Source organism: Lytechinus pictus, chromosome 6, assembly GCF_037042905.1.
Source record: "Lytechinus pictus isolate F3 Inbred chromosome 6, Lp3.0, whole genome shotgun sequence".
Classification (NCBI taxonomy): Eukaryota; Metazoa; Echinodermata; class Echinoidea; order Temnopleuroida; family Toxopneustidae; genus Lytechinus; species Lytechinus pictus.
Genome location: NC_087250.1, coordinates 24,586,792 through 24,612,969, shown reverse-complemented (window position 1 = coordinate 24,612,969; position 26,178 = coordinate 24,586,792). Strand labels below are relative to the sequence as shown.

The following is a 26,178-nucleotide window of genomic DNA, read 5'->3' as shown; positions in this document are numbered from 1 at the left end:
AAATACATCACTCATGAGTTTTGAGGTGAATGCTGTGAAATTATAGCATTATGAAACTTTTCATTAAAATCTATTGAAATGTAGCAGAAAATTTGAACAAAAATATTTAAGATATTTTAGCTTTTAAAAAGTATCACCTATGAATTTTCAAGTATTCTGTGAAATTAATACCCACTGACATTGTGAAATGTCAGTGGGTGAAATTTAAAAAAAAATGCTCAAAGTACAAAGAATTTTTAACAAGAATTTGCATAAAAAACATCAAACTGTCGATTAAAAATTAGCTGCTGTGAAAATTAAGGCGCCTTTCATTGCGCAATTTTGGAAAGCCAATTTCGGTAAAATCGTCTGAGATTTTTGGAGAGTTTTTAAGCCGGCATTTTACGTGGTCCTAACTTTATTTCGTATTTAACATATTGCATTATCACCACCATCATTATAATCATCACGATTGTCATCACTACATTTATAATCACATTTAGCAATGGTCAAAATTTATTCCTTTGATGTCTATGATCAAGATTATCAATCATATCTGAATGATTCATTCCCGGGATTCATTTTATACAACATTAGCCGACAATGAATGAAAAATCATGACAGACCACCTAATTCGTCCGCATGACGAATTAAAATCTAGTTTTTATTAAATATCTTAATAATTTTTTAATAAAGAAAAAATACTTTATTTCCGTTCCAATTTTTGCTGCGTCACTTGTCTGGCTACCGGCATCAAGACATCGAAGCTACTCAGTAAGTTTGTATCTTTAGTTTGTTATTTTATTATATTAAAAAGACTAATCCAAAATAGAAAAAGTTTTCAACGGTCAATAGGGAAACTCCATTAGTAACACCCCATTATCACTTATCAGTTATCACTTATTAGTATATATATATTTTTTTACCTACATATATCATGCTATGTTATAGTTTGTAAACAATTTTCCGGTATACCTGAAATTTATATCTTTTTATGCATAGGATCTTTATTTCCCATTCATTTTGTATTGTATATATACGCTTGTATTATGTTTTATTTTATGTTTGTATTATAGTAGAACTATCATTATTGCCATTGTTATATTATTATTTTTATTATAATTACATTGTCAAATATTTGGGAATACTTTCTCCTTTTTTTCGTTTATTTTTGTTCGTTTATTTTTTTTAGAGAGAGAGGAGAACCGTTAACGCAAAACTTTTTCATGAAATCCATTCAATCATATTTTCCTTTATGGTCCAATATACATACAACGTTCCTGCGATATTCCTCTCAATTTACAGGGAGATTCCGGACACCACACTACTAGCATTTGCCCGTCACATCAGCGCGGATAAGTTTTTCGACATTGGTGAAAAACTCGGATTTGCAAAATCAGAGCTACAGCATATCGAGCACCGGACATTGTATAACAGAAAAGACGCTAACATCCAAATGCTCTCGAGCTGGAAAGCATCCCAAACATCAGTACCCAAGGCAAAGGAGACGTTAAAGAGGGTTTGGAAGTCTGTGAATCAAGCCTCTGAAGAAAATGTCGTAAAAGGTTGGGGTGTATGAAATCACATTTTTTTCTGCAACTTGATCAATACTTGGCAAAAAGCGTTTGAATGTAACCGAAATAGGTTTCTTGTTTCTTAACGGTTTGTAGTATAATCCCAAAAGATATTTGAAAATCATTTGAAGTCTATTGTGAGCAAGAATTATTCCAAAGAATGTGGGAAATGCTACCTAAATAATAAAATGAAAAGATCATGTCCTTTCACATTAAATTATTGTTGAAATATTCTTCAATTTTCCTGGTTTAATTTGTATATTTTTTTCATTTCCTAAAACAGGCGTAAAATAGTCAATGTCCAATATTCAACAAAACAATGTGTCAGATGCATAAACAAGTACCAATTGCTCTTGCTAGGCTTTTGCTTGATTCCGTGTGCATATAAATGAGCAAGCAAAAGCTAGTAAGCTCAAGCAATTGCTAACTGCCTACTAGCGTTTGCTTCACGATTAAACTAGTGCTAAAAAGGGTAGGCTATGCATTAAAACGAACATTTAGCTTGTGCGTTTAAGCATTTACTTAGATTTTCTCAAGCTTCTTCAGAGCAGCTTGAGCGTTTGCTTGATCAGCCCGTTCGCGTCTTATAATAGAGACCTTTCGTTTTTCTGCGACGAGCCATGTGGACGTACGAGATTATAGAATTTTGGGAGCTCTGCGCATGCGCGAAGTAATCTGTGACGAGCCCTCTCGTTCACTACCCAAAACTGTGACTCGTATTTGAAGGTTTTGACGTTCGGTGTCATAGTGCTCGAACGAGCGCTAGTTCGTACATGATGACGTCATCCACGCTGAGGAAAAATGAATGAAGCCGCATCAACATCCGAGTTTCAGTGATTCAGCAGGGCTGGTAACGGCAAGTTATTGCATGTTATCAGCTTTTCCAATACATTCCGTGTGTCATGTTTTCAGCTACTTCATACACTGTTAAAAAACCCTGATTTTACAGAAAAAAAGAAAGAAGATTTTGCAGAAAGCATTAACAGAATCATTCTGTAAATTCATAAAACAGCAATTTTTATGCAATTAAACAGAACAGGTCTGTTTAAAAAGGGTGTTTTATTAAAGGAAATTTGTAAGGTTCCATACACCAAATACCAATTTCCTGTAATTTTGCATGATATAATGTAAGATTTAATACGCAATCTGGTAAGATTACAGGTGTTCTCGAGACTCTGCTGCAGGAACTTCTTTTATTTTAAGAATACATTTTCTAACAGTGTATACGGTCTGACGGTAGGTAATTGATGTTATATTTCCGAATAATTGTATTTTTCGGCTTTTGTGCCACGTTTGCACACCCAGCTTCCAGAGTTAAGCTTGAGACAGCGCTCAGCGGGCATTGCAGCCTGACCCTACCAGGGTTGCGGCAATTAACTTAGTCGAATTCCGCTTTTTAGGCGTCTCCTAAAAATACATATTTTTCAGTGTATTATCATAAAACTGTTGAAGTTGAACGATCCATTCTCTTGATAACACTTTAAATTGTTGTCTGCACTGTGGGATTCATATTGTTATATGTTCTCACATAGGTAAAAACATTTTTCAGCATTCGAAGTGCAATAGTGCAAATGCTGCACCCTTAAGTCGCCCCACCGCACAGTGGGCAAGGGCGAAACAAAAGTGCGCCAAAAGTCATTTTGGGCAATATCAGATTTTTTATTTTTGTGATGCCCAGCTGAAAGACAACACGTTGAAGAATACTTCAGCAAAATATTTTAATTTCCTACCTCAAATCATAAAATGTGACATTTTGCGAAATGCCGCGTATATGACAACCTATTTAAAAAACAGGCCATTTCACAAGATGTTTTTCATGTAGGGATCTGAAATGGCTCCCACATAATCCTGATATATCCTTATTTTCGTGTAAAAGGGTGCAAATAAGTAGATAAAAGACACCTTTCAGGTGGTGTATAGGATAATTGTTCCTCGAAATAGGCTGATAATCCATGGTTTTTGCATTTACATTAGAAACGTTAGATTTCCTTGGATTTCCGTCTAAATCATATTAACATCATTTTCTCTGATATCTAAGCTGTAAAAGGGGAGTGAGCTGTGCTTGGTCTCTCATTGAATGTGTGTTATAAATAAATAGTCTTAAAATATACGTTTTCAGATATCTACTTATACTATAGAGAATGAATTGACCTATAATTGTATTTGTATAGATAAGCTAAAATGTTTTGAGGGGAAAAGTAATTGTTTTGCTACTTGGTAACATAATTATTGCGGTATAAATGTGTTGAGTAGTTAAATAACATGTTATCATTCAAGTGGGACTATACTACTAGACTACAAAAGCATTATGGGTCAGGAAACTGACCAAGTATGAGTAGTTGAGGACTCGAGATGGCGCTATTGGTTCGTATCTGCTTCAAGTTGATACCAAATTTAATTGCCCGTTTTTATGTTAGAGCCGATTTTACTTGACAAATCACCCCCAAAATGATATTTTTTGTACCGCGCAGTCATCGCACCGCACCGTAAGTGGTGTACATTGCAGTTCATTTTTGCACGGCGAGGTCGATTCCCCTTCAATTCCATGAAAATGACATGAATTCCGGGCATGATTTAAAACATAATGAAGGTTGATAACGCATATAAGGGCTATACCCACCCCTCTTCCATAGATAAAGTTGCTTGTAGAATCATTTCAGCCCCAAACCCTCCTCATAGTGATTCATTCGTTGTGTTATAATACTCCGCGTTTCGACCCAGGTCTACACAGCTTGATAAAACACGGTTAATATTTTCAGATTTTAAAGTATTTTTTTATTTTATGATCATTTTGATGCCATAACATTATTTTCAGGATCTCATACACACTTTTTAGTCATGTGAGAAGCATAAACCAACATTCACTCAGGTAAATCTTCAAGTAACACATAACACAAAGTTTATATACTACACATTGCTTAGCGTAATTTGTCTTTTCACAGATAGGTTTTAAGTAGCCAATCAAAATTTAGTATCAAGAAGACGTCATATCGGCTTTAAATTATGTTCAGTCGATTCTACGCCCAAAATTACCTTTCATCAAAATGTTAAAGTAAAACTATAACACGGAATGCAATTTTGGCGCACTTTCAACTCATTCTGGCCCGATGTGCACTGGTTCGTGGCGTGATACTACGCCTGATCCTCAAAGTACGAACGTGATACTGAACGAGCGGTGTCACCACTTCCGGTCAATTACGTGCTACGTTGCAGTCGCAGAGAATCGAATGCTCGGTATAGTCATGTTTATGAAACTGAGAGAGAACACCAAGGTTTGAAGTAGCCTTTTTACTTGTACATGTTTTTTCCTAGTAAGTGCAAACTGAATGCCAACTATATAAATTTATGAAATACTAACAAAGGAGTTTTAAGAATAGTTTTACACCACGTCTGGGGAAAAGATGTTATACTGGCAGACAGAAGAAAAGCAGTATTTTGCACTGCCGTATACTTTTGCATTCGATTCTCGCTTTTGTTCTGTGAGTCATGTTTGCACCAACGTGACGTCGCTATTGTTCAAACTGCTAGCAATTGCCTTCTGAAGGCAAGAAAAGGGTTTTGGCATAAACAAAGGTTTATGCATATGAAATAAAGCAACTAAGGTATGGTGTTTTGCTTGGCTAGCAGTTGCTTGTGCTTGAAATAATTGATTTCCAGCAATTACTACTTTTTATGCATCTGACACAATATCTTTGTTTCGAAGCAAACAAAATATCTATAGAGTGGACCTTTTTGTGGTGCTGATGTATGCTAAAATTATTGTTATCTGAAAATTCCTTCAATTTTTTTTGTGTCGAAGTGTTTTGATCATAATGGAAGCAACAATAAAGTATTGTGACAGAATATAATGCTCCTGCAGGTGGAAAACAAGAAGATAATACTGAGGAGGAGCAGGAGCACGACGAACACCACCACGAAGAAGAAGAGATGGAGCAGGACAAGGAAATTGATGAGGAGGAAGAAGATGATGAAGGAGAAGAAGAAGAAGAGGAAGATACAGATGAAGACGAGATCCTTCATAAACTCGAAGTGAATCTAATTCCCTCACCTGAACAAAGGACAGATGGGAGTGAGTACGAAGAGCCTGAAGACTTGGAGGTCATCAAATCAAGTATGCATGGTATGTCATTTCTCCAACATAATCCCGTAATCCTACTACTTTGAGAGACATGGGGGTTACATTCGGATTCAAGTACGCGATAGTTGGCCCTCAAGTGGATAGGTTGTGCCTCTCAACAGCTCAAATTTTTAGTTATTTTTTGTTCATTTTTTTTCAGTTCAGTTTGGATTTTTTTTCAAAATTTTGAGTTTATCTGTTGCTAGAAACATTACTTAGAAGGAAAATTGAAAGAAAGAAGGAATTTGCTGCTGGATTTATGAAGATTGCATGGATTTAGAATTGGCTTTCTGGTTAGTGGATTGGACTCTCATGCAAGCCATACATTATGCTATGGAGATTTGTACACACAGCTACTACACAGTGCATCTACATGAGTGATTCAGATGGCACCTTACATCATTCTAGTTTTCTACTGCAAAACAAGTAAACTACAAGTATAAACTCTATATAGACCTCTCTAGTCTATGCCAGTCAGTCAAGATATAGAATTTTCCTTCATATTGAAGAACTTATACTTATAAAGCCAATGAATTCTAGCACACAGTTTCAAGTTACCAAGGAGCTGATTTCAACTGTTATTGGTTATTTTGTGCAAATGTAAAGCAAGTAAGCAACATTTCACCCTTCATCAAGTTTGATTTTTGGTGGACCTATTCCTATAACCCGAGAGGATTTGAAGTTTGATTTTGTTTGTGAAAAAAATGAAGAAAAATCAAGAAGAAAATAAAGTGACTTGTACATAGGCCTGTTATAAAGAAATGGAAACAAGTATTTAGTAGTATTTCTCAACACAGTCTTTGGACATGTCATGAAAGAATCTGAATGACTACTTAAAAAGCCTACTAACGTTACTTGTAGATCTACAAACTTCAAAGGAAGTAGTTCAACAGTCAGGCAGTGAAGTGAACTGTATTGAACTGAGAACTTATTTTATTTTTGTGTGTCAAGAAGGAGAGAAATTATCTCAGCAAGACTGAAAGTCAGTGTAGACAGTTTTTGTTATATTCATACAACTTAACCGAGCACCCTACTTCAATTTAAATATAAACAACCTTCTTCAATCTGAGCTGAACTTGTAAAAGGGATATCCATGAGGTAAAAGTTTCATGCTGCACGGTACAAGATTTTTGATACTTAATGTGAAGTTTCAGTCGCAATTCAAGCATCCTTAAATTAGTTTTTGCCCAAAGAGGAATGATGGAAGGTCGTAAAGGGACAATCACAAACTCGAGCAAAGTCTTAACGAGAAAGGGAAGTGTAAGCACATAGTCTCGTGGAGCTAAATCAAAGAGGGAAAATTACAGCTGTAGTAGTTGTAACTTGATTGTTATGGATGATGACTCAGCAGTCGAATGTGAAGTCTGCAATTATTGGTTTCACTGCACTTGTCAGAATGTATCTACTAAACTGTACGAAATTATTCATGAAGAGGGATAAACTATACATTGGTACTGCAGGACATGTAACGCCACAGCTGGAAATATGATCAAGATGATGGCCAAATTGCAATCTCAACAAGAAAGTTTGCAGAAAGAAGTCGTTGGTCTGAAACAAGACTTTCTAGATCATGAACGTGAATGTAAAGGTAAATATCAGCAGATGAACAAAACGATGGATGAGGTGAAAAAGGACCTTGCAGAATCAAAGGGTGCTGAACAGTCTGTTCCCACTCAAAAAGTAATGGAGAGAATAAAAAATGTTGAAAAATCAGTTTCATATAAGCTGGATGATATGGAAGAGAGGCAGAGAAGGAAAAACAATTTAATCATCTTTGGTTTACCAGAACCAGAAAATGTTAACCCAGAGGCTAGAAAGGAAGATGATACACAGAATGTGGAATCCACTATCGCCCAGGTTCTTGGAGGCAAGCATTTTGAAGTATGGAGCTTATACAGACTTGGCAAAAAATCTGATCAATCTTGCCGTCCAATAAAAGTAGTAATGAGCTCCACTGATTCATGTGAGGAAATTCTTAGACGATCCAGACGTACAGACTGCCCTATTGCTAAGACAATACAGATGACAAGAGATCGTACCCAAAAGGAAAGAGAGGAATATAGACAACTGAGGAAGGAATTGAGAGAAAGAGAGGATAAGGGGGAGAAACACCTGGCTATCAGAAAAGGAAAAATAGTCCGGCACAGATTTCGTGACAACGAAGAACAAGTACCGGAAAGAGAGTAACAGTAGATTGGATAGCACTTGCACTTCACCTGCACCACATGTTACATTAAGGAAAGGACCCAATGAAGCACCTAGTGATGCACCCAGTGATACACCCTGTGATGCACCCGGTGATGCACCCAGTGATGCACCCAGTGTCACACCTAGTGACACACCTAGTGAAACACTAAGTGATATACCCAGTGTAGCAGGCATTGAGGCACTCGAGGACTTAAACAGTACTACAGCTAGTAGTGATGCACCAAGTGATGCTTCCACTGTCGAGACCAATCAACCAATTGAAATTGTGCCAAATACATGCAGTTCTTCCTTAACTGTATACTATACAAATTGTGACTAAGTCATCAATAAAAGGGATGAACTCAAAACCCAGCTTGAGTTGTTAAAGCCAAGTGTCATTGCCCTTACAGAAGTTTACCCTAAGAACAGACAGTTAGATATACAACGCAATGAGTTGGAATTGCAAGGTTATCAACTATTTTTATCAAATGAAGGTCTAGTTTCCAGGAGAGGAGTTGCAATTTATACTAAGGACACTCTATCTACTACATTGGTTGAAATAGATGAAGATAAATTTGAAGAATCTGTATGGGTTACCATCGAAGTAAATAAAAAAATGCTACTTCTCGGAAATATCTATAGATCCCCTTCTAGTTCTGATGAGAATAATGATCAACTATGTCAGCTTATTGAGAAAGCTTGTCAACAAACATTTATGTTCGATCATTTATTAATAGTTGGTGACTTTAACTATAGATATATCAACTGGGAGATGAATAATGTTGCTAATGGAAATGAAGAAAGTCTCAGGTTCCTGAATTGTATAGATGATCTCTTTTTACATCAGCATGTCATATCTCCAACGAGATACAGAGATGGACAATCGCCTAGTACTCTTGATTTGGTGTTCACTGATGAGGAAGAGTTAATACTTGACTTGAGCTATGGATATCCGCTTGGAAAAAGCGACCATGTGTCATTACTGCTTCAATTGTCACTTGAATCAAGTGAAAATGCTGAGGAATTACCCGCAAGAAATTACTATCAAGGAACCTATGACAAAATGAGAAAAAAAGTTGGAGAGATCAATTGGGAACACAAGTTTTCTTCCCTTTCTGGAATTGAAGCATGGAAGCTCTTGGAAATCATGATGTTGAAATGTGTCCAGGAATGCAAACCACTCCGAAAAAGGCGAGCTCGTGCATACAGACCACAATGGATGAATACCAGATCAGTAGAGGCTGTAAAACTTAAACACAAATATTGGAATAGATATCAGAAAGATCGATCGGAGGAAAACTGGAGGCTAATTGTTATACATCGAAATAGGGCAACAGCAGAAGTCCGAAGTGCTAAGGCCGAGTTCGAGAACCAGATTGCAGAAGAAGTAAAGGACAATGCCAAAAGTTTTTGGCAGTATGTAAAGAGCAAAACCAAATCTAGAGCTGGTTTTCCTGATCTTATAACAGAAAATGGTTTCACAGCCAAGACTAACGAAGAGAAAGCAAGCACTTTTAATGCTTTCTTTGGAAGTGTATTCACAGTAGAGGATCTATCTTCAATGCCTTTCATCCAAAAGAAAACTGAAGTAGAGATAAGAGAAGTAGAATTCAAAGTCCAAGATATTGAAGATTTACTCTCTAAGCTGAATGTTGAAAAATCACCTGGACCTGACGGGATAAACTCCAGAGTTCTTAAGGAGGTACACAAGGAAATAAGTTTACCGCTACAAATCATCTTCACCAAGTTGATGCAAGAAGGCAGCGTTCCTGATTCCTGGAGACAGGCCAATGTAGTACCACTTTTCAAGAAGGGAAAGAGAAATAATCCTTCTAACTATAGACCTGTCAGTTTGACATCTGTGGTATACAAGATTATGGAAAAAATAGTGCGTAAAATCCTACTACAACACCTGGAAGAGGAGTATCTACTGAATAAGAATCAACATGGATTTCGCAATGGCAGATCATGTACTACACATTTGTTAGAGGTATTAGAGGATTGGACTAAAGATATTGATGATGGACACAACATTGACTGCATCTACTTAGACTATCAGAAGGCATTTGACAGTGTCCCTCATAAACGTCTGCTCCGTAAAGTTGAAGCATATGGAATAAGCGGCGATCTACTAAACTGGATTGAGGCTTACTTGACTGATCGATCTCAGAGAGTAATGATCAAAGGTCATTTATCCACACCACTACCAGTCAGTAGCGGAATTCCGCAAGGTAGCGTCCTTGGCCCCACCCTTTTCATCTGTTTCATCAATGACCTACCAGATGTTGTAAGATGTAGTATGAAGCTATTTTCAGATGATACTAAGATGTACCGTGTTGTAGACTCACAGAGGGATGCAGATATCCTACAGGATGATGTGAATGCAGTAAAGGAATGGGCAAACTTGTGGCAAATGAAATTCAACGAGTCAAAGTGTAAAGTTATTCACTATGGTCGAAATAATCAAAGCTTCTCATACCATATGACAACTGAAGACGGTCACCAAGAAGTAAAATCTGATGAAAAAGAGAAAGATCTAGGAGTCCTTTTTGAGAAGTCTCTATCCTTCAGCACCCATACTGCTGATGTTGCAAAAAGGGCTAATGCAAAACTTGGAATGATTAAGAGGTCTTTCACAGCATTAAATGAGAAAGGATGGCTCAAGCTTTATAAAGCCATTGTAAGACCTACTCTGGAATATTGCAACTCTGCATGGGCTCCTGTATATAAACGAGATGAAGATCTACATGAAAAGGTGCAACAGAGAGCAACCAGACTATTGCCTCATCTCCGTCATCTAGACTATCCTGAAAGGCTGAAGGCGTTAAATCTACCTACTCTATCATATAGAAGACAAAGAGCTGAACTGATCCAAATATACAAAATTTCAAAAGGACTTGATCAAATTGACCTAAACAACTTCTTTGAGATGGATGTTTATGGTAGAACCAGAGGTCACAGTATGAAATTAAGAAAAAAAAGATGCAAATTGCAAATAAGGCAAAATGCATTTTCAATTAGGAGTATAAATAACTGGAATGCTTTACCAGAGGAAGTGGTTTCTGCATCAAGTGTCAATATGTTCAAATCAGCTATTGAGAGGCACTGGAAAAACTATCCACTAAAGTTTTTACCCTACCAGAGACTATCCAACGTGACGAGGGGCAAATAAGCTACAAGCTTTACGTCTCTACATCCAAGTAAATCCAAGTAAGAGAGATAGAGAAATTGGGAAATCACAGTGTAAATAAACGATCGAAGTGGAAAATATTTTAAGAAAAATACATATCAACAAAATATTTTAGTCAGGAAAAGATGTTCATATTTTACTTGATATTGTTTCGTTGAAAAAAAAAATGTAGATGGAATGGAGATCGGTGACGATAATGACCAGTGTGGGGGTTCACCGACTACTGGGGAACTTTGCAGCGTCGCTTCACCGATAAAGAGTCCCTCTTTGGCGATGGAACTGGGTAAAGCTCTACGCGTTGATATTGACGACATCGTTCGTATTGTAGCTCTTAACCCTGCAGCAATGAAGAAACTAGCAATGCATCTCCTCCACAGGTGGGAAAAACGTTTAGGAAGCAATGAAAGGGAAGACAGAATAACAAAAATTCTTCATGATTACAACATCCAGGACGGCAGTACAGGTAATTAGATATAATATGTGAAAGCGTGTCCTGATAGGGTAGGGAGAAATAACGTGGAAAAGCGGAAATTAGAAAAGGAATTCGTTTCACAGGTTGGAATTGTATTTATTTTTAATAAGGAGAGCCAATGTGAGATTTGTGGCGGTATCCAGCGTTTGTCATACGCCGTACGTGATATGAAATTCATAACTTTATAGTGGAGAGATAATAGGTGGGTTCACGGCGTAAAAGTATGTAGTTGTCCAGAAAAGGACTGTTGGTAATCGTCCGTGATTAATTTGTAGCTCTGAGAAAATCTTTCGACGTTTCTACCGGTTTTCTTTCGCCTCATCGCTATTTAGTAGTCGAGTAATCATCAATAAGGACTTAATATCGTGTTTTTACTAATAAGGTCTTGATGAAATCACAAGAAGGATAAGCACACCTCAAGACCTCATCTACCTCTCCCAATGCACCAATCTAAAGGCTTCTGAAATCATTCAAGTTATGGCTTTATCAATGACATTTGAACCTAACGTAATACGACACAGAGCCGTTCTACGCATGCTACAAAAATGGGTCAAGGGAGGAGGAAGAAGGCAGAGGCTTCTTGAAATTGTCCAGGCTTTCCATTTCAACGATGCTGCAAGAAATGTAGCAAAAGGTAGGACTAGTCTTAAAATTTACATTAAAACAAGTTAAAAGTCTCCTGTTATTTTGGGAACGACGTTTCTGGGAAATCAAGTTAAACCGCCACCCCTCTTAGACATGTCAGATAGCCTTATAGCATGTACAGTAGTGCGACAACCCTAGGTGGCACTTTTGGTTCATTTACATAGGGGAGCGGGATGAGAGTCCCCTCTCTCATAAAGGCCCAAATTTGAAATCAAGGGTGACACATCGTATACCTCTCCCCAAAGGTTCTCTTCCAATTGTCAAATTTCAAATACATGTAGAAGTGTTTCTGTTTCACATTGTGTTAATTCCTTGTAGCAATGGAACATCATCCAGGCTTTCTGGATTCTCTTTCGCATGGGTTGGTTGATCATGATGGCGGAGAACTCAAGCTAGATGGACCTAACATCAGAATATCCTTCCCTCCGGGAGCGATCCCCAAAGGAATGGGTTCAGTTGTTACTCTCACCGTTTCGAGACGAAGTTTATCGAAAATCCCTTTGGGAAATGGAGAGGTTCTCATAACACCCGTCATCCAATGTTCCTTCTTTCAAGAACTCCTCAGACCTGCTTCTATTTCCCTTCCTTACTGCATCACTTCAGACGGATGCAAAATAGATAAAGATGGGGCGCGTATTAAACTTTATGCCAAATTAGAACCAGGTAAATATATGATTATATTGTCTCTGTCTTTTTCTTTCTACATGTCATTTCCTATTTAGACGCATTACAAATACAGCAATTGCATTACATTTACATTTTCTGAAAATATAGCCAGCGGAGATGGCAATATGGGTCTAAGACTTTTGTTATTACTTTATTGCATCCTCAGGAAAATTTGGTCGCAGAGTATTATCTTCTCAAACATCGATTGGTTTCCAGATCTCTCAAGACAAGATCACCTTCTCAACACGTCATCTTCAATTATTTACATTGTCATCAACATATATTTATGGTGTTCGATTCACCTGTGAGATGTCTCTAACTTACTCGTCCAACAAACCAACACTCCATGTTATCGTAGCTCACCCCTACAACGGATACCTCACAGTATGTATTATTATTCTGCATTTTTCCTACACTCCAAATAAAAGGTCTGATCTCCTTTCGAAGTGAGAGGGGCTCGGGACCTCTCCTTTTGGAGTGAGATTTCGAGGGTGGATTTAATCTCTTTTTAGTGCGATTCTCTAAAAAGTTGCAAAGTTCACTCCAAGAAGAGCTATACAGTTCACTCCAAATAGACTGGTCCCTAGTATCATTGTGATTAAAGTGAAAAGATTAACACTTTTACATTTACAGTATTTACAGAATAGGTTTGAAAAAAAAATCGAAAACTAAAAACAGTTATTCTTAACCATGATATTATTCATGATAAAGATAATTGTGTCGTTTTTAGGCCTATATTAATAAAGGTTACATTGTAAAGCCAGAAGAGTATACTACGATTTTGTCACATTAGACGAGTGAATAAATTTTTGTTTTCATTCTTCAGCAAGGAGTTTCTCACGGTCTGTATGATGGGTTGTCCAAACTTCGCGGACACTTAAAAATTATCATTCGGCTAAAATTCGTTCAAACAAATTATTCACATTTACTAAAAACCAATCGAAATAATAACTATCAAATTAAGGGCAAGATTGTAAACTATAAAATTATTGACGCGAATGTGAAGTAGGTCAAGGGGTTTTGCCGGTATCGAGATCTCAAAACTCTATTCCGGTCGACGAATGCGCGCTGTGCTGGAAATCCGTTCTGAAAAAGTGTGGCCTAACTTCGCGGACCAAAGTTTTGTGAAGATTTAAACAAATACCCAAGCACAAAAGATAAGATATTTTATATATCAGAATGACGGCAAAATGCCATAGAATCGGTCAGAACGGCTTATCATATTCACTCGCGTTCGTAATCACTCGCGTCGCGTTGGTAATCACACGCGTTTTTGATTTTTGGCGATTTTTTTTCATTTCGGTGCGATTTTTTTTTCTAACGGTGTCTTCAATGGGACAAATACGCTGGGAAAATAAAATGAAATTGAAATTCGAGTTTCGTTTTAAGCCGGCAAGTGCCTTAAATAAGATGTACTCGACTACTGTTTTAACATAACTAACAAGCAAATCAGCCATGTGGCTCAACTAACTTAGAATAGATCCGGACTTCTACTGTGTCTTATACGAGGACTCCGAGTCGGAACATGCCATATCTGCCACATCGATATTACATCGTATCATTCCCATATGCGGACATGCCTGCATGCAATGGCCCCAAGGCGGCCGGACCCGGCCGCGGTCGGACACGACGTGCATCGGTAGCATGGAGCAAGCTAACGTGAGTCGAGCTGAGTTAGATCCCACGTTACGTATGAGGCGCGGATTGTACCAATATTATATAGAACAATTATTTGTTACATAATCATTATTCATTAAATAATAACTATTATTTATATATAATTTACATTCTATTTGTAAATAATTACATTATTTATAAATGATGGTTATTTGTATATAAATAACGATTATTTGTATATAATGGCAAACTGTAAAAATCGTTTATAAATAATGATTATTTATAAATAATGAGATATTCAAACAAAAATGTTATTTGCGAGAATAAATACAGATCGAACATGAAATTGCCGTTTCTCAACTTTATTGCCTCTGGGGGATTTTACCAGAATCATTAAAACGACATTTACAATATTTTAACAAGTACACAGTTTCTAAACAATATTCATCAAGCCACAATCAACCAGATTTTAAGGGGGAAACCGGGTCACGTGACCTCCCAGAAGGAAGAGATCCAACGGGATCCCAGGACAGGTATTTCCTGGGGTGCGGATTCCCCTCTTTACATTTATCATCTATTCAATACAAGATTATCTCATGTGTGAAATAAAATTGGGGGAGAGGCTTCAAGACCAGAACGTGAATTCTTGGAAGGGGAACCTGCCGGAAGACATCCAGCCGGACTTCCAAACCAGGAGACTTTGGAAAGTTGGGTTCCCCTGTCCCGATTTTCTTGACATAATTAGTATACAGTGCCTCCCCCTGGTGTTGAAATTTGACCGATATAAGAAAAAATACTCAGTAATCAGGCCAAACACCAAAACAAGCCCATCCTACCAGCCAAAACAAGCCCATCCAACCAACCATATCAAGCCCGACCAACCAACCATAACAAGCCCGACCAACCAACCATAACAAGCCTATCCAACCATCCAACCATGTAAAGCCAATCTAACTAGCCAAACGAGTTTAAGTTCACCTTGTACATCATTACCACATACAAACATAAATCAATTATAAATGATGATGCATAAACAATGACAATACATATCAATTGTAATTACAAGTCAACTACGGACACAAATTCAACATTTGTACAATAGTATTATCAGCTTGGTTGAAACTGAGGGGATCTTTCTAAAGGATCTGCTGATAGAGCGTGGATCGATATGATCATAACCAATCAACTAATCATAACAAGCCCAAACATCCAACCAATGTTAGCCCATCCAACCAAACAAAACAAGTTCCTTTTGAACTTCCGTCATGTACATCACAAAAAATTACGGTACCAATCAATATGCATCAAATGCATTAACACAAATACACATCAATTATAATTCCAAATCAACTGCAAATTATGAAAATTTGTGCAATTGTAGTCAACCAGAACAAGCCCAGCCAACCAACCATATAAAGCCACCAAACAAATTTCAGTTCATCTTGTACATCATTACCAAATACAAACACGAATTAAATATGCATCATAGTGCGCATAAACAATTTGCAAATACATATAAATTGTAATTGCCGGTCCACTACAGACAAAATTTTAAAATTTGTACAAAAGTATTAATAGCTTGGTTGGAAATGAGGGGATCCACTAAAATACCTACTTGGAGAGCGTGAATCCCTATGATCATTATAACCAACCAACCAATCATAGCAAGCCCATCCACCCAACCAGCGCAAGCACATCCAACCGAATAAAAACGAGTTCATTTTGAACTTCCGTCATGTACATCATAAAAAATCACGGTACAAATCAAATATGCACTAAATGCATAAACACAAATACACAACAATTGTAATTACAAATCAACTATAGACAAATTATGAAAATTTGGGCAATTGTATTAACAAGAACTTGTTTGGAAATGAGGGGATCCACTAAAAGCCTTGCTTGTAGAGCGTGGATCCTGGCTTATGATAATAAACAACCAAACATATCGCCCAACCAACCAATGCAAGTCTATCCGACCAACAAGCCAATCAAGCCCATTCAGTCAACTAATACAAGCCTATGCAACCAATGCAATTCTATCCAAACACATGCCCAGCCAACCAACCAAAATAAATCCATGTTATCTATCAACAGTATAACCAACCAAAATATAAGGTTATTTCAATCAACTGTAACCGGCACAACTTACACTTAAACAGGCTCATTGAGCAATCTCGAGCCCCGTCTTTAAAATTCGCTATTACCACATTTAGATTAATTAGCACAATCGCTTTTGACAGATTTGAGTATAAACAAAAATCAGGACAGAATTATTAACAACCATGTATTATATCATCCAATCTTTTTTCATAACATGTGTACCACATTTTTGGAGGCAGAAACAATACCCTCCGACCCTGACAATATTATAACCAACCACTCACAACCATTATTAAATGGGCGGGAGGGAGGGCAAATTAACGTCTTGCATCCCCCAGAGCTTAGTTGAGAATGAACATGTGCTTCCAAATCTGTCGCGTATTGCGCACGTCCCTGAATTCTTTCAATGCATTTCATTGGTTCTTTTTAGCGTAGAGGCTGTGCCCCCGTTGCCGTTGCCTGGCTGTCACCAAGGGCGCTGTGTAACGGCGCTATCCATGACATGCCCAGCCAATCACAGACATGTTGCTGGGGGCGTGTCCTTGGAGAATTCCCGCGGAATCGCAGGGGCGCGCTTTGTTTTCGCGGGCCGTGTATGGCTTGCCAATAATTGGTTTTTTGAGAAGACCTGTCTTCTCTCGCAAACTATCTTCTTCGCTTATTCGAATAATCTTATTATAAATAATGAAACACGATGAATTTTCATTATTTATAAATAATGGGAAACTCAACAAATTATTTATGAATAAAGAAATGTGCACTGGCATTGTTAATATATAATTATCATTTACAAATAATAGAAAACTCGACAAACTTATTTATAAATAATACAAAAAACGAATTGCAATTATTCATAAATAATGAAGTATGAAGTGTCATTATTTATAAATAATGAAATACAAAAATTATTATTTATAGATAATGAAAAACAAATAATCATTATTTATAAATAATGGAATGTCGAACTATTATTATTTACAAGTAATGAAGTATTACTTGGAATTATATATAATTAGAAATGTTATTTTATATAATAGTAATTATTTTCAAACAAAATGTAAATTATATGTAAATAATAGTTATTATTTAATGAATAATGATTATGTAACAAATAATTGTTCTATATAATATTGGTACAATCGGCGCCTCATATATAACGTGGGATCTAACTCAGCTCGACTCACGTTAGCTTGCTCCATGCTACCGATGCACGTCGTGTCCGACCGCGGCCGGGTCCGGCCGCCTTGGGGCCATTGCATGCAGGCATGTCCGCATATGGGAATGATACGATGTAATATCGATGTGGCAGATATGGCATGTTCCGACTCGGAGTCCTCGTATAAGACACAGTAGAAGTCCGGATCTATTCTAAGTTAGTTGAGCCACATGGCTGATTTGCTTGTTAGTTATGTTAAAACAGTAGTCGAGTACATTTTATTTTAAGGCACTTAATTGCCGGCTTAAAACGAAACTCGAAACTCGAATTTCAATTTTATTTTATTTTCCCTGCATGTCTGTCCCATTGAAGACACCGTTAAAAAAAAATCGCACCGAAATAAAAAAAAAATCGCAAAAAATTCAAAACGCGAGTGATTACGAACCCGCACGCGACGCGAGTGATTATAAACTGCCGTCAGAACCACATTTAACTCACGCTTTGTATGATATATATCTGCTTGCAAAATTAGAATATCGTGATGCTTGTTAAGAAATTCAGATGCTTACGAACGGGCGCCAACGATGGCAAATTTGGCTATATTCTGTCAATATTTTCATGAATACTGATCTCCTCCTAAAATAAAACTTACGTCAAGGAGTAATTTTAGGTCGCTTTTCACGTTGATGATATTGGATGTTTTTTTTTTAGATAATGACCGTCAGCGAAGTTTGGACTCTATGCCATACGTGTTTCGAGTGTAAGAACTTCTTAAGAATCAAAATTGAGCAATACTTTTACTTGATACATAACAATAAGAAATATGAAAATTATAATTTAGTGATGAGACAGAATAGAAATCTTACTCATTTAGAATATTTTTTCACCATCCCGAAAAATCATTTCTGAACAATCTGAAAAAAACTCTGAACGCGTTGTCATCATTGTGTAACTTTTTTTTTACTTGTATTGCTTAAGTTGTTTCTTCTTTTATTTTATTCCGTCTTTTTTTCCTTTTTTTCTTTTTTCCTCTCATCTTATTTTTTGGCTCTTTCTTTCCTTTTTTCTTTCGTTTACTTTTTCTTATTTCACTTGATTTTTTACTTTTTCTCTTCTTCTTCTGGTCTTCAAAAACATGTATTACCTAGACTTTACAGGGCGAATCAGAGTAAATATGTCCCTTCAGTTTGTACATGTCTTGTCTAAGGTGTTATAATTACCTGGTAAAATTATTCTCCCCGCATCTTTTGGTATAATTTTCATACGGATTACGGACTTTTTAAATAGAAAATGGTAAAATCTCATTTAGCGTCAAGTTGCTTGGTGAAAAAAGATAAGATGTGAAAAGGTAATTGTGTGCACGCAGAAAGACACCAACCCGCCATTCGACACTCACACCCACACACAGCATATCACCTTTCCCTCACACACACATAAACCATCATCCACACACTAACCCACACACTTGTAAAGGGCTCAATTTCAGTAAATCAGGCAAGCCATTTTGAAATTAGGTATAGCAAATTGGCAGTTGTTCATAGTTGATCAACGAAAGACATATCCAATAACATGTAGATAATGTGTAATGGGGAAATGGTAAACACTGCTATATGACGTATTTATGAAATGTTTAGGAAGTGTGTGTTAGGGTGCGGGTGACTGTATGAGTGCGTGTGCGAGAGAGGTGATGTCTTATGTGTGGGTTTACATGTGCAATGCAGGTGTTGCATGGCGAGTATGTGTCTTTATGCGTGCAAGCATGGACCTATTACGTAATAGGTCCATGGTGCAAGCAACCCAGTAACTTAGCACAACTGAGCAACTGAGATTTTACCACTTTCTGAAGATTGTCTCGCAGTCACTCATGCATGAAAAGATCCATATGAACATGGTACCAAAATAAAAGGGGAGAATAACTCTATCAGGACCATAGAGATAAATGAAGAGTTTGGTTGCAAAAGGGGTTAAAGCCCCCTCACACCTAACCGAATGTAGGCGGACGAAGGGTGACGGATGGGAAAAATGAACGAAATGCACGCGAATTCAACGAATTCAAATAAAATTTCAGTCAAATCATGCGATCAGTAACTATTGTTAAATTTTATCAACGACCGGTAAGCGAAGGATAAATATGACATGCGAAGGATATCGATTTTTCGGTTCACCTCTTTTCGAAAATTGCGGCCGAAGGCGAGCGAAGGGTTCATATAACCCAATAAGACGAACGGAAAGTGAGCAATGGTTTGATATGGCGTGCGATTAGAAACGAAGACGAGGGAATAGATCGGGCAATCTTGTTCGTTGTGTCATCGTGTTCCTTCGTTACAGGTTCTTTCGAGATCGGTCCACTTTGGCAAAAGCGCAAAGAGGGACTATGCGCGACAAAAACACACGAACGATAAACGAACGATTACCGCAGACTAAATAAGAGATGCAAATTAAAGCAGATGACCAACGATTTTTCAATTCCTCGGGAAATTTAAACTTGTTCAAAATTTCCGCGCGAATTTGAAAAATCGCAGCTGTTAGTTCAGAAGATGTACGAACCCAAACACGAAGGGTAAAAATTATTTACTATCAGATACCATTGAAAACGAAAAAAAAAAGCCTTTTGCCAGCCATCGCAAGGCATATTTCAGGCGATTCGGTTAGGTGTGAGGGGGCCTTTAGGTTCACTTTGGACCATTCCGAGAAAATCCATGCTTTTTATTTTCACTTATTGCAGTATTCTTCTGAGAAACTAAATTGTCATGATGTACTACCCTATCATGTGAACATAAAATTGGGTATAAAAGAAATCTACCTGTCTTCAATTTTTTCTATATAATCTAAAAAAATATATCATTGTGGACCTAACCCCTTTTGCAAGCAAAATGAAATGAATCCAATCTCTCTTGATTAAAAAAGTGAATTTTCTTTGCCACTTTTATTGACGTTTTCATTTGAATTTCACATTTTGGTATCATTACAACAACTGAAATTTAGAGGTTTTGAGACAAAACAATAAAATCTATGAAAAATTGACCTAACCCCTTTTGACAAATGAGCTCTTCAAAAGAGTTTGGTTGCAAAAGGGGTTAGGTCCACTCAAAGAAAATATTTTTTTTTATTCTCCCATATTGCAATATTCTGATGCGAAACTAAATTTTCATGATACCCTACCAAGATTACATAAAATTTGGTATAAAAGAAATCTACCTGTCTTCATATTTTTTTTTTATATTCTTTTCCAAAAAAATATCTGTGGACCTAACCCCTTTTGCAACCAAACTGAATCGGACCTTGCACCTTTTGAAAAAAAAATCTTTGCCATTTTGTTCAATTTTTAATGGGAATTTCAACTTTTCTTTGGTATCAACTTATAGAGCTATTAAAAATCTATACATTGAGACAAAAAAAAAAATCAAATTTCATGAAAAATGGATCTAACCCCTTTTACAAGTGAACTCTTCATAAATTAATTATGATCAGGACATATCAATAAATCAATGCTTAAATGTTTATACTTTAGACAAAACAATTTCAAACTGATGGGATTTTTTTTCTGACGCACTCTCTTTAGTTGTTTCTGTGAAGACGTAAGATGTCCAAAATTTGTGTATTTGCCTAAAACTTGGTTTGCAAAAAAAAAGCATTATTTTTCGGAATAAATTTGTTAAATATCATATATATTTACTGTGATTTGCCATTTAGGAAAGCTTCAAATGTAAGTAATTAAGTCGAAATAATTTTTCTTCGTATGTACATGATACTTGCAATTGCAGTTAAGCCATATTTTAAAACCATATTTCTCTTCAGGCCGTCAGCAAACGTCACGAGACCGTTTCAAAACTATCCTACCAAGCCACGGCTGTTATAAAATTCAATATTGAATCATCAGAAGATGACATTAAGCTTTCGTTTCTGTCTGACTCTGATAACGCCTTATATATAAGGGTAAGCAGCCTAAAGTTATTTTGAACAACATTTATTACTTAGATCAATTTCAAAATGATTGACTCTGTGATGAATTTTATTTTATAATAAAACCAGATGTATTTATAGTTTTTATTTAAAAAAAAAAAGGGGGGGGCATCAGAGGGACAACGTTACTGAGAAAATGAAAGTAAAATGTGTTTCGGTGTACAATTGCTTCCTCCCAATTTATGAACAAAAAATATAAATAGATATATGTTTATTTAAAGAACAACAATCAATAAAATAGAAAATAAAGACAAATAAATAAAACCCAAAGTTATATGTGCAAATGCGTTATGGTCGAGTATGGGATTCATCACTACATAATCATCGCATAATTATGTCAAAACATTTCTTGATCAAGGTTCCTATTCACTGCCTACTCGGTGGAGGATGTCATTCAAGCACATTTGATCTATCGCCCTCTACTGCAAATGAGAAAAAGTTTAAAGCACGTGTGCATATTGACCAGGGTGCATCAACGCTCACACATCATCAATTTACAATTTTAAAAGAAGGTATGAAAAATCTCAAGGATTTACAGATGTCCATGAAGCCGTTATCGAGCAAGGGTTTCAGCAAAATAAAATACTAATGACATTTCAAACATTAACATAGTCACCGTTGAATGTCTTTTAAAGTCAATGAACTTAGTAATTGATCACAGTATTACATGAATTGTGGTTTCGTGAATAGTTATTCATTTTAGTTATTTTCAAAGTCAGCATGCTGATGCTATATTGACTCGCGTAATGATTGCGATACTGCAAGAGGCGTTCCACTTGTAGCCCTACAGATGTATAGCAAACAAAAATGAAATTTAAAAAAAATTGCTCATAAAATCATCGGTGACTTCCCCCTTATTGTTTTTCAAGTATTGGAAGATAAGAATGCAGGGAAACCCAAAACAAATGAGGGAAAGAGAGAAAAAAGGGAAATCTATAATTCCCCGCTAATTCAATTGAGAAAGAAATATGACGTCACGCTTTCATAGTCTTTGCACGCCGCCCCTAATACAGATCAGAAAGCTTGCAAATTAGGTTGTAATGCATTCCTACGTAAGTTAAAGGTTAAGTCATCTATTCTTTACTTTCGTTCGTTTTATTCTTGTATTCTCATTTTCTCTTCTCATACCAGCTGAACCAGACTATGCAATCTCCCCCACGTACGTATACAATACATCATTCTTATATTTCTAATCATAACAGGGCTTCAATAAAAATTGAGATCAACGGTGGTTAATGATTTAGATTCAAATCTTCTCAAACTCTTTTCAAACTAATCTCAGTGTTCGGGTAGTGACAATAACCACAGCCAATCTTGACTCATTTTAAAACCATGAATTGAGAATGTTGGAACTATTTCTAATTATCAGCTGGCCAAATTGGAAGTATAATTAAACTGGATTAACCCTCATGCAGTTAGGCAATCTTTATTTTTCCTTAACTTTTAAAATGTTTCGTCATCACTTCCTATCTTGCAGGCGAGACAGACAGAGATTTGCATCAGACTACATGCTAGAGGTGTTGTCCGATTTGGTATGTGAGATTAAGGATGCTCGGGAACTGGGCTACAAACTTGGTTTCTCTTACTCATCAGTGAAGAAATACCTGGTCAGAACTGACTCCTCGTCCCGCAGTGTCTCAAGATCGGCTCTTATAGAAATGCTAATGGACTGGAGACGGTGTGTCCGACCCAGTGAGCAGGTTGAGAAACTCAAACTTGCCCTAGATGCCGCTGGGTTAAGACATGAAGCTGAAATTATCTTTGACCAAAAAACAGTCTAATTAGTTCATTTCTGACGCCTTGTCCTCCAAATAATGGGCAATGAGATCTTCACGAAGCAAGTCATCTTCCTTTACAGGTTTATATCTCAAAAAATGTAGAAGCACTGTCGCACTGTAAATTTTGTAGGCCTAACTTTTTCATTCTCTACCTTTGTATAGAAAAAGAAACATTTACGTTTGTATTGATATTGAGTTATTCGAGTAGGACTGACAGAGTTGTGTTAAAATCGTGACCCTTACACAAATATACTACCAAGCATGTATTGATTATAAATTATATATATAGACCCTGTATATTAATTTGTTTTTTCGTTATTCTTACCGATGAATACACAGTGTTCTGTATAATTATGCTCTTAGATTACAAATTCAAAATCAATCCCAGCCATGGCGTGTTTTCCTTCAGCGAGAAATGTATCCATACTTTGCTGCACTCGACCCAGGTGAGGTGAATGGGTACACTACCCGGCAGGATTAATTCCTTGCATACACTGAGCGCCGGTGATGGTAGCTAGAGCTAAAGCCAGGGTAATGATAGCAAGCGCTTTGTATCCACAGGCTAAAAGTGCTTTATAAGCATGATAAATACAGCTATTAATATTAGTATGATTACTATTACTGATCCGTAAAAGTTTGCTTCCTTCTATGCAGTAAATACACATAAATTCCTGTGAATGGATATTTTACACAAAGGGTAATACCCTTATTTGCTTCTTTTATGAATGACACACGATAGCACAGTCAGTGTACTTCTTGCTTGTGTTTTTTTTATATAGAGTAAAAACATGTTTGAATGGAGAAAAAAGAAAACAGCGTATAGGTTACATTTGCCTTCACATGTATGATTGACAACATGAATAAGGAGCTCCCATATTATGTGGACAGTACTGTGAATATTTATACAGGATAACATATTCAGATTAAACGTTATTTCAAGCATTGTCATGTTATAATAATAATAATATATACATGTAAAATTTAAGATGCAGTAATTTAGATGCTATAAAATACAAAAAATTAAATCCATTAAAGCACGAAACCAGTAATAAGGCAGTATTATTTATAGCTAAGGAAAATAATAAAATTACTATTAATTATATTCAGAGTTCGTTTTACTTATGTCTACATTTTGCACATTAAGCGTTTTTGTTTTTCCATGTTGTTTGAATTTATTTCAGTAAGATATGAATTCTTTATACATTTATAAATCTTATAAATATTTGTATAAAAAAGCCTTGATACAGAAACGGAAATTAGAATTATAATGAACATAATAATTATAGGATTTGTATTTGTGTGTGCGGGTGGGGATGCGTGTGTACGTGCATTATTTCCTTCATAGAATACCAATGACGTGTATACTGAAATTAACGCACAATATGACAAAGCTGTTATTGAAGTTATATTAGAAAAAAAATCATGAATATCAAAGCAAAATTATGTTGATATAACAAGTGCGTGTGAGTAGGTTATTAGTAAAACAGCCATACGTAAATCAATAGTCATACAAACTATACTTTATATTTCCGTTGTTGATAATGGCTCTGCATATTTTCGCAAAGTTAAATTTTTTGAAAAAGTCACTTGTAATACTTTCATTAAAATATCAACGTTGAACGTGATGTAGCTGCTATGCCTGAAATGCATATTCATTTTAATATGTAAAAATGTAGATATTTAATGAGTATAGGCCTACAGTACTTATTTTGTATCATATCATTACACTGGCCTAAATGTTTCACCTTACGGATACATGGGCTCTCATAATAGGCCTATGTAATTTTCATACTCTGTGTTTAATATTCTTCTCAAATATAATTGCACGCTACCCAAGTATTAACAAGGCTTGAAGACATGATGCTTCTAGAGCAAAACTGTTCCGAATGTCATCATTTACATTTTGTATTGTACAGTGCTCAACGTTTTGACAAAACATATATTTTGTTCTATACTTCCATGCATTTAAAATGTTGCATTTAACTTTATTGTCACATTGTTACTACTATAAGGCTATAAACTAAAACTTCATTGAAAGAAACTGTTCATCTCGTTGAAATGAATGTGTAAAAAAGGCCTATAAAATGTTTCAACAGTCTCACGGTATTTGATGGTTATTAAAGCTGTTTACATGTTGCTTTTTTTTTGGAGGGGGGAGGGATTGTGAGACATACAATAAATGAAATAAAAGCTACTTTGATGTAGCGCAATATTTTAACATTTTGAAACTATGAGATACATTTTGTACAGTAAGTATAGTTGCTATGTAGGTTTTTGGAGTAAAATGCAGCTATTTGTGCAAAGAGAATTTCTTCAATGTTTGATGTGGATATATTCCACCTAAGTTGTATTGTATCATGGACTTATAGCGCTTAACACATCGGAACGACGTTACCCGGTCATCGGATTCCATCAGTCATTCCCGCACACAATGTGTGCACATCCTCCACTCCCTGGGAAGTATTCCAGTCAGTCGCCGGTGAGGCGCACACAAGCTACAATGACTTTCACATCATACCGGGTACCGCACCTGGGTCGAGAGTGGCAAAGTGTGGATTAACGCCTTGCCAAAGGACGCCAGACCGTGGTGGGATTCGAACACACGACCCTCCAAATTCAAATCGTAATGGTTTTCTGGCCGGATATCATTATGATTTATTAAATGATCATGACCAAAAATGTGAATTCTTCTTTGTGTACAATAGTATTGTTTTTTCCACAACAGTGCGTA

General features: G+C 36.4%; 1 protein-coding gene across 1 annotated transcript; it reads left to right on the top strand.

Annotated features, from left to right (window-relative positions):
- Window positions 1-1,234: 1,234 nt before the first annotated feature.
- LOC135154357 (uncharacterized) lies at window positions 1,235-24,454 on the top strand. The gene is made up of 9 exons (XM_064100494.1): window positions 1,235-1,544; window positions 5,413-5,673; window positions 11,220-11,510; window positions 11,902-12,153; window positions 12,997-13,214; window positions 21,505-21,642; window positions 22,028-22,181; window positions 22,801-22,828; window positions 23,147-24,454. The coding sequence occupies exons 1-9, from the start codon at window positions 1,235-1,237 to the stop codon at window positions 23,448-23,450; spliced, it is 1,956 nt and encodes a 651-aa protein (XP_063956564.1). The 3' UTR covers window positions 23,451-24,454.
- Window positions 24,455-26,178: the final 1,724 nt, after the last annotated feature.

Excerpts from the sequence above, each read along its gene's own strand:
- LOC135154357 (XM_064100494.1), top strand. The coding sequence starts at position 1,235 with ATGGTCCAATATACATACAACGTTCCTGCGATATTCCTCTCAATTTAC. Across the intron at positions 12,154-12,996 it reads TGCAAGAAATGTAGCAAAAG|GAAAATTTGGTCGCAGAGTA; the intron begins GTAGGACTAGTC and ends TTGCATCCTCAG. Across the intron at positions 13,215-21,504 it reads CCTACAACGGATACCTCACA|GCCGTCAGCAAACGTCACGA; the intron begins GTATGTATTATT and ends ATTTCTCTTCAG.